We start from the raw sequence: 9,376 nt of genomic DNA, 5'->3' as shown, positions 1-9,376 counted from the left end.
AAAGTCATTTAAAGCAATAAAAATAATTTAAATTGAGAAGTGAAAATCATGATCTCATTTGAAAAATGTGATAAGAGTAGACAGTAAGTCTCACTGAGACAGTATGAAACTACTATCTAATGTTAAAACTGTGTAATGAGATCAGTTGAATTAGTAATAAAACTATCAAAAAATCTGATTCTAATCTCAGATACAGTTACACAGTCAGTCTAATACTCTCTATTGAATTTTTAACAAATGAGTACTATATTATGATATTATGTAAGTGAGAAGTGATTTCATAATCTTATTTAATGTCATTCTCAATAATGAAATCAGAATGAAAATATGATTACAAATTTAAATATATTCTTCATTCAGAACTAGATTTTTATTTGAAAAGTGAATCTGAAATCTTTAATATTTAAAATAACATGATTTGAAATCAATGTAATGAATATAAATTATAATCAGAAGTAATGCTTTTAAATAATATAATAACTGTAAAGTTTGATTCTGATTCTAGACACAGTGTAATGTGGCGGAACTGAAGCAGTGACTAGTTAATGATGTTATGTAGATATAGTTGTTTAAGAAGCTGTATAAGTGAGCTTGACTATCTTGCTTGAATAGTGAGCTTGTAGACTACAGAGTTATTGTGAGAATATCACAGATATGATACTTAGTATACTAAGAAGATTGTATGAGACATGCAGTAACTTCTGTATATATTTCAGTAGAAGAAAAGAAATGAAATAAATCACTGACTTCTTTGATGAGAAGTCAGCATCTAGCTATTCTATATAGACAATGAGTGAATACTCTTCTCTCATTTCATGAGTGAGAATAGCTGAAGTGATACCTCAGTAGCATCTTATTAATGAGAAAGAGTAATCTGCTGATTTTATATAGAAGTGAGATTCTCTTATTCATTAATCAGATCTTTCTATAATATATTCAAATAATATTATAGAGTGATTGAAAACTGATTCAGATAGAATGAAATCATCTGCATAAAAGTGATAAGTTATATGAAACTGCAGTAAGATCTTGATACTGCTGAGAGTGTGATAATACTCTTCTCTTTAAGAGCATAGTCTCTATACTCTTAAGATTACTGAATTAGAAGTTATCTTTATTATATAGTAATAGTTATCAACTGATTAACAGTGTATATACTGTGTATAATATAAAGAAATAGATGAGTTTTTCTACTGACTGTATAAATCTTTCTTTTCTCATCTTCATTCAAATCAAATGTGTGATAAGTGAGTTTCTTATATATTAATTTGAAATATGAAAAATATAGTTAATAAGTGACTTATAGATCTCTTATTATATTTCATTCTATATATGAAATTCTCTGCAAAAGTGATGTATTTTAGAAACAAAGCTAATAGTAGTGACAGGATTTTTTAAAAAGATTCTTTCTCTCTATGACATATTTTTCTCCCTTCTCTCTCATCTGTAATAGTGAGTGCATGAGAGCATCATTCTTAGAAGATAATAAGAGGCTTATTCTGATATTTTCTAGTGAATAAATATCTTTGTGATGCAGCTGCGGCCTTCATGACTGTTAAGAAAGCCAGGTTGAAGGTGACAATGTCAATGAGCTGTGAGAGTATCACTCTCATTATCACATCTCCTTCTGCTTCTCTTGCAGCTGCGGCAGTAGTTGCTGTGCCTTGCAGTGAGGTATTATCTCTTCTACTGGCCAGTGCATCTGCATTCAGTTCATTCTCTGCCCCCCCTGCCACCATTGCGACGCCGCCCCCCCCCCTCAGTCAATACAGTAGTGTATGACCCTGTGTGATCATTCAGAGAGGAATCTGGAGAGAGCTTGATTCTGAAGACAGTGACTCTGAGAAGCTCAATCTGTAGTTTCTCTTTCACAGCATATCTAAGCCCTGCTCAGAATGCTGCTAAGTTAAGTCTGCAGAGTTCTGCAGTTTCTTTATCTTCTCTCTGTAAGAAGACTCTGATATGATCTCTGACTGACACTGCTATTTGTCTGTGCTGTATTAAGCAGCTGAAGAAGAGAGGGATTTTATATATCTATTTCTTCTCTTACTTCTGTTGTTTCTATTATATCTGTAACAATAACTTCTATCTCTCTATAAGTATTATTTTATAGAAAGACATTATATCAGCTCTGATAAGAAGTCTAGATATTTAAGCAGTATAGAGTGAGAGTCTCAGAGCTTTAAGTATTAATAAATTCTGTTAAGACTGAGAAGATTCTTCTTACTTATCTATAAAAGAAGATGAAAGTGTGAATCTCTGAGATGAAAAAATATCTCAGAATGACTAATCTTAAGAAGAGATTAGTCAGTACTACTATTAAAAGTACTGTGAAGATTAATTACTGATTAAAGAGAATCTCACTTCAATTGAAGTAGATAACTGAGATGCTTTATAAGTTAATAAGTTAATATTTTTATACATTTCTTATACTCTTCTGTAGTGCTACAGTGCTAACTTCTCAGCAGATAAAGATATTAGTACTGAAGACTTCAATAGTGAAGAATGAGTTTGATAAGAATATAATTATTAATAAGTAGACTCTGATATCTCTTTTTACTTTTTCAGTGAGCTGTAGCTCTATTAGAATAGCAGCAGTCTGTGAGTTAATAATATTAATCTTTTTATTGATTTTCAATATCTCTTTTCTCTAACTGCTTCAGAAATTTTACACTTGTATAGTCTTATTAAACTTTTAAAAAATTCTTTGAGAGAAAATAGAAGAAGAGTGTTACAGAGTTTACAAGATACTGACTTATTACTGTGAGATTATCTCTAAAAAACTCTTTGAGAAAAATAAGAAGTCTTAAGCAGTATTTCTTACTCAATATCTCTGATATGTAATAGAGCAGTCTCTACTAGCTGTCTTATAGCTTATAATCTCTTTCTCAGTATTTTTCAAATACTTAAGCAGTTCTTATGAATTCTCTGACAATGAATAATCTTCTTATTTAATGAGATATTGAAGCTTGCTGTAATATATTTACTTATTCAATATTTTCTTTATAAGATATTCAGTATCACTCTCAATCTTAATACTATTTAACTGAGACAGCTCTGTCTCAGAGCATTGCTTATAGAGCTTTAAATAGAAAATATGAAAAACAGAATGAATTGATTTTAATTCTATGAGTAATTTTAACTTATATATCTGCTTACTTATCACTCTTATTACTGAGAAAGATTCTAGTTATCACTTACTGAGCTTTTTATATAATCTTATTATCTTGATATTCTTTGTTGAAAGTAGTACTTAATCCTCTATTAAGAACTTTATTGAAAGATGTATTTAATTATAGTATTTCATCTACTACTTCTAAGTATAATGAATGCTTTTTACTATCTTCTCATGAATTTTGTTTAAAAGTTTCAATCTTACTTTTACTTCTGATACTGAGAAATACTTTATTCTCTGTATTTATCTGATATTCTAACTGTCTATTTCTCTCTTTAAAATGTCATTCATAATGTCACTGAGTAATGAAGAATTATATTCATAATAAGTATAGAAAGAAGATATCTTTAAGATTATATTCTTTATATTATTATATATGAATTCAGTGATTAGAAGATGTTTGAGCTAATTATTCTGATAATATGAATAGAACACTTAAAGATACTATTCTAGTATCTGATTCTGATATTCAGTCTGATTATCTATCTGCAGATAAAATACAGTACTGAGAAGACATCTTATTATAAGATAATAGTAAAAAGCTGATCAGTATTTACTGATAAAGAGGGATTCTTAATCTATTATTAATGATTTCAAAGCACTGTGATTATAAATGATGATATCTAAAAATAGATCAGTTAATTCAGAGACTTTAATCTTTTTATGAATAGAAATATATCTGATTATCTTTATAAAGTGATTAATAATAACTAAAATTGAGTTATATTCTTTGACTCTTGTTGACTTCAGCAGATCAACTATGAAATTCATTGATAGATTCTGTTATAAGCTCTTTGAAACAGACAGTGATATCAACTCACTGTATTACTTATATCATGAAATCTTTATTCTTTGACAGATATTATAAGTCTCAATATACTCTTTAACATCTATCTAAAGCTTGTCTTAAATATATTTATATTTTAGAAGCTTCTCAGTCTTCTCTAATCTGAAGTGCTCTGTATGAGAATTATTATAATAAATTCTCAATAACTTCTGACACACTGTTCTGCTATAAGAAATAAAGACTGAATTATTCAGTAGTAGAAGTTCACATTCTTCTAGTTATCAGTGACTTAGTTTCTTAGTGATATCACTCTGCTCAGAACCTGTCTCTTTCAAGTTCAAACTGAATTCTTTCTTCTTCAACTTCTGAATTTAAGCTGTAGTAGAGATGTTTCTCTTCTATAACTTATCAATGAATTTCAAAAGTAGTCAGATTGAAAGGTTATAGACTGTTTTATTCTTTATCAATTCAATGATTGTAAGATATATGAGAAGCTTATAATCTTCAGTATCAGTTCTCTGCAGAGATCTGAGTTTTCTTTCACCTTCTATACTGAGTTGCATAGCTATCTTATCAGTGCTGTTTTCAAGCTTCAGAGAATCTTAACTCTCTACAGCCAGCTTCTTCTGCAGTGATGATAGAGATTCTTTTATAGAATTCTTCTCTGTATTAATAATATTATAATCAGACTGTCTAGACAGTGTGTCAGTGAGGTTAAGTCAACCTGAATAATATCAGATATAGAAATCATACTTTAAAAGCAGCTTTGCTCATCTAGCTTAGACTGACCGTGTGACTATGTCTGAGACCAGGATCAAACTTTACAGTTGTCATGTTGTCTAAAAGCATTACTTCTGGTCATGATTTGTATTCATCACATTGATTTCAAATCCTGTTATTTCAAATATTAAAGATCTCAGATTCACTTTTCAAATAAAAATCTAGTCTCAGATAAAGAATATGTTTGAATTCTTAGTCACATTTTCATTCTGATCTCATTATTGAAAATGGTATTAAATAAGACTATGAAATCATTTCTCACTTATATAATATCATAACATAGTGCTCATTTGTTGAAAATTCAATAGAGAGTATTATCAAATATCATTACTTTTCTGAACATAGATTATAATTAATATCATTTTAATTAAAAAAAAAAAAATGTAAAATACAAAAAATAATAAAAAAATAAAAAACAAAATAACAAGAAAAAATCACAATAAAAAAAAAAAAAAAAAAAAAAAAAGAGAAAGAAAAAAAGAAGAGAAAGAAAAAAAGAGACAGAAAGAAAAAGAAAAATAAAAAAAAAAAAGAAAAGAAAAAGAAAAAAATAAAAAATAAAAATAAAAAAAAATCAAGATTACAGAGTCACAGTATTCTCAAAATACTCACTTCTCAGAGTCTTTACAATGTTTATCACTAACTATGTATCTCTCACAGTGAGAGTAACACAGCTGCAATGAGTCATTGTCTTAACATTATCTAATAAATAATCAGTATATATCTATATAAATGTGAATAATTAGAAAACATACACTTAAAAAGTGTGGTCAGGGTGAACTCTGCTGTCACTTGAATAACATCAAGAACAGAACACTGGAATTGATGATTCTTCTTATCAATTTCATGAACAAGACGTGCAAAGATGATCTTGAGAAATATAAGATTCCCTGACTTCTGGTAGAAACAGATCTCACAGAGAGACTCTATTTTCATCATATCAGAGACTGAGTGTTACTAAAAAGTGTTACTTCAATGTATATACACTTACTATAATAATTCATTCTCTGTATATGTGACTGAGGATTGCAGCTTTTCCACACCGCATGGCTCTCTCTGAGATGCTGTCATCAGTTTGCAACTCACACAGCCTCTCAGTTCAGCATGCACTGTATATATACAGCTCTGCATGCTGAGGCTGTGTTGGTCATTATAACCTGATGTGATACTCACTTTTCACAGGCCATGTTTTATTTAATTGAAAGAGAAGAGAGACATAACTGCTGTTTTATTTAAGAGAGAGTGAATAATTGAATCTGTAGAAGATAATTTGATTTCTTCTGTATTTGAAATTTAATTAGTCTATACTCTTCAATTTGAGAATTTTTGAGAGTGTTTTAATAGTTTTCATATCAGCTTGAAATTAGTGATTGATTGAAGAAGAGAAAAGAGAGAAGAAAGAAATGAGAATAACTTATCTTTATAATATAAAAACAGAGAATTGCTGTAATCATTTATTCTAGTAATAAAGATCTGTTTTCTGCATGTATCTCTGATACATATTATATGATAACTGCATACAAAGAATATTAACAGTGCATGCATTGAATGAAGATGATATTGCTATATAACACTGTAGCTGTTTCTGTACATCACTGAAAACTGTTAATATTTTCTTTAAGTCTCTTTATATTTGATAAGTCAGTAATATATTTCAATGCACTTTCTCTTTCATCATCATTATTATTATCATCATCATTATTATCATTATCACTATTATCATTATTATTATCATTATCACTATTATCATTATCATTATCATTATTATTATTATTATTATATTATTTCTGACTGTCTCTCCTGCCTTCATCTCTCTTCAACACTCACTGAAACTAATCATGTTATCTCTCTTCAAATATTCTGCGGTTCTGCAGATCATCAAGACGCGTGAGTGCTGTCACAGATTAAAGAGAGAGAAGAAGAAGATGTTTAAGCAAGAAGAGACAGATTATAAGACATGTTATAATGCCTTGAAGAGACTCTGTAAGAAAGCAGAATGATAATGATTTTAAATAACACTTCTGATAGATTTAGACTGAATTAAGTATAGAAATAATACAGATGATACTGTCTGTGAGAGATTAAAGAAGAAGACAGTGAAGAGTCTTATACAGTAGCAGTGAGATCAGAAGAAGTTCTGAGAATGATTTGAGATCAAGATGAAGAGAGAGAGAGAGAAGAAAAGTATTACTGTAAATAAGTAGTAACAGAAGAAGATTGAGAGAGTATTGAAACAGAAGACAAAGAAGTTAAAACTGATAAGTTTTTTATTTATTGAGAGATAATAATTTTTGATAATACTTCTATTCTCTAATTGATTAGCAGAAGCTGATAGAGAAGAAGAGAATTGAGATCTTATTCAGATCTCAAATACACTTCATAATTCAGAACATTAAGAAGACAGTTCTGCTCTCTGAGCATGTTAATCTGCTTACTGCTGAGATGAAACCTGAGACAGTAGATCAGAAAATGCAGGATTTTGAGATACAGCTTGATCTGACTGAGAGAGAGCAGCAGGAACCCTTCTCTGAGAAGATAGTGAAGAGAGATTTTGAGATGATTATCATCTCAGATGAGGAGAAGAAGAAGAAGAAGAAGAATGAGAAGTGAATTATAAAGAATGATAAGAAGAATGAGAAAGAGAAGAAAGATAATGAGTAGAAAAAGTTTTTTTCTTTTTATATTAGTTAATTATAAGTTCATAATTATTAATAATTGAAATTAATTTTGAGTTTTTAAAAATTATTATACAAGTTGTAATCAAGTCAGGAACAATATATATATATATATATATATTTAACTATCATAATTCACAAATCACTATAATATATAAGTATCAACATTTTTTCAACATTGATATTCATAATATTAATATATTTTTAATAATATCATCTGATAATGTAATTTAGTAACACTCTCTTTCACAATATTAATATATTTCAAGAAATATGACAGAGATTAATCAAGATTATTTATTTACTTTTATACATTAATGATATTCAATCTGAGTTAGTACTAAAATTATAACTAAGCTAAGAAATAAGATTATTTTCTCTTATATTAATTCTTCTTACACACATCAGTGATCAGTTATTGAAAATAAATTATTATCTTTCTTAAATTATTATTATATCTTCTGAATTCACTTCTTTCACTTCTTTTACTTCTATTGAAGATTCATAAACTCTTCAAGAAATCACTGTGAATTATAAAGTCTATGTTATTTATAATTCAACACAGAATACTCTCTTTCAATTATAATGAATAATCACTTCATTCTTCACATCTGATTCCAGGTCATGAAATTTATGAAAAACTCAATACAAATATCAAGATAAACTATGAAATAATTATCAACAGATTATATTGCAGATTACTGAAGAGTCATCTCTCTGCTACAATCACTGCAACTTTATTCAGAAACATTCATCATAAACTGATCATAACTCTGAAGAAATTTTTCAACATCTGAAGTTATCAGAATGCAGATAATAAAAGAAAAATAATCAGAAAATTACTACTGAGCTGATAACTTACTCTATCAGATAATGATTTTTGATAACACTAACTTTCTAATTTGAAGAAAATCATGTGAAAACAACTCTGTATCAGTACTCTGATTTCACAACTCTCATCTGATAACTTCTGTGAATAATTACTTTGTATATATATATCTCTGAATCTTTCTCTTCAATCAATTGAAAACTCTGAATTCTGAACACTTTTTCAAATGCTTAATTTAAATCTTCATATTCTACATCAATTCTGTCTTCAGTTCAATCTCAAGACACACTACAAAGTCAATATATAATATCTAGAATCAGAGTTGAAGAATCATTGAAGAGTGTCTCTCACAGTGAATGCATGAACTAGTACAAACAATCTTGCATTTATGAGAGTTATATATTATTATATTGATGAGAACTGAACTTATCAAGAGATATTAATTGAATTTGAATCATTGATCAGTAGTCATACTGAGAATTATATGACAGAGATATTAATGACTGTGATTAAAAATGACTATTGAGATATTAGTTTCAGTCTTCTTACAATTATAACTGATAATGCTGTGAATAACTATACTATGATAAAGAGCTTGAAGCAAAAATTGACTTTGCATTTCTGAAATAATAAACAAGGTCATATTCTCTGCATTGCTCATGTGATTCAACTTATGATGCAAACACTGATAAAGAATCTTAACATTGAGATAAAGAATAATGAGATAACTGATTCTTGAGATGAAAATGAGATGAAAGTGATTACTTAAGTAACTTTTACATTCACTTTATAAAAGATAATGTTTTTTAATAACACTTTTTAATATTGCTTTTTAATAATGCTTTTTAATAATGCTACTGTTAATTTTGAATAGATTGACTAATAATTTAAATATTATAGATTTGAAACATTGTTAATATGATTTGTATCTCTTCTAAATAACAATAATAATTTCATAATATTTAACAAATAAACAAATCAGTCACATCACTGAATATGATACAGAATGTTAGAACACAGTGAAGTTCAATATATAAGATAACTGTTCAGACTCTTCAATTATATCAGATGATTGATCATTGAGTGCAACACTCTAATCAGAAAAGATTCAGATATTGAAACCTTTCTGA

General features: G+C 28.2%; 1 protein-coding gene across 1 annotated transcript; it reads left to right on the top strand.

Moving 5' to 3' along the window:
* Positions 1-6,580: 6,580 nt before the first annotated feature.
* Positions 6,581-7,352, top strand: BDBG_16563 (uncharacterized protein; the record flags this gene model as incomplete). The annotated part of the gene is made up of 2 exons (XM_031724493.1): positions 6,581-6,629; positions 7,078-7,352. The coding sequence occupies 2 exons, from the start codon at positions 6,581-6,583 to the stop codon at positions 7,350-7,352; spliced, it is 324 nt and encodes a 107-aa protein (XP_031577074.1).
* Positions 7,353-9,376: the final 2,024 nt, after the last annotated feature.

This window comes from Blastomyces gilchristii (assembly GCF_000003855.2).
Source record: "Blastomyces gilchristii SLH14081 genomic scaffold supercont1.3, whole genome shotgun sequence".
Classification (NCBI taxonomy): Eukaryota; Fungi; Ascomycota; class Eurotiomycetes; order Onygenales; family Ajellomycetaceae; genus Blastomyces; species Blastomyces gilchristii.
The sequence above is the reverse complement of the archived record's forward strand: the minus strand, read 5'-3'. Positions and strand labels throughout refer to the sequence as shown.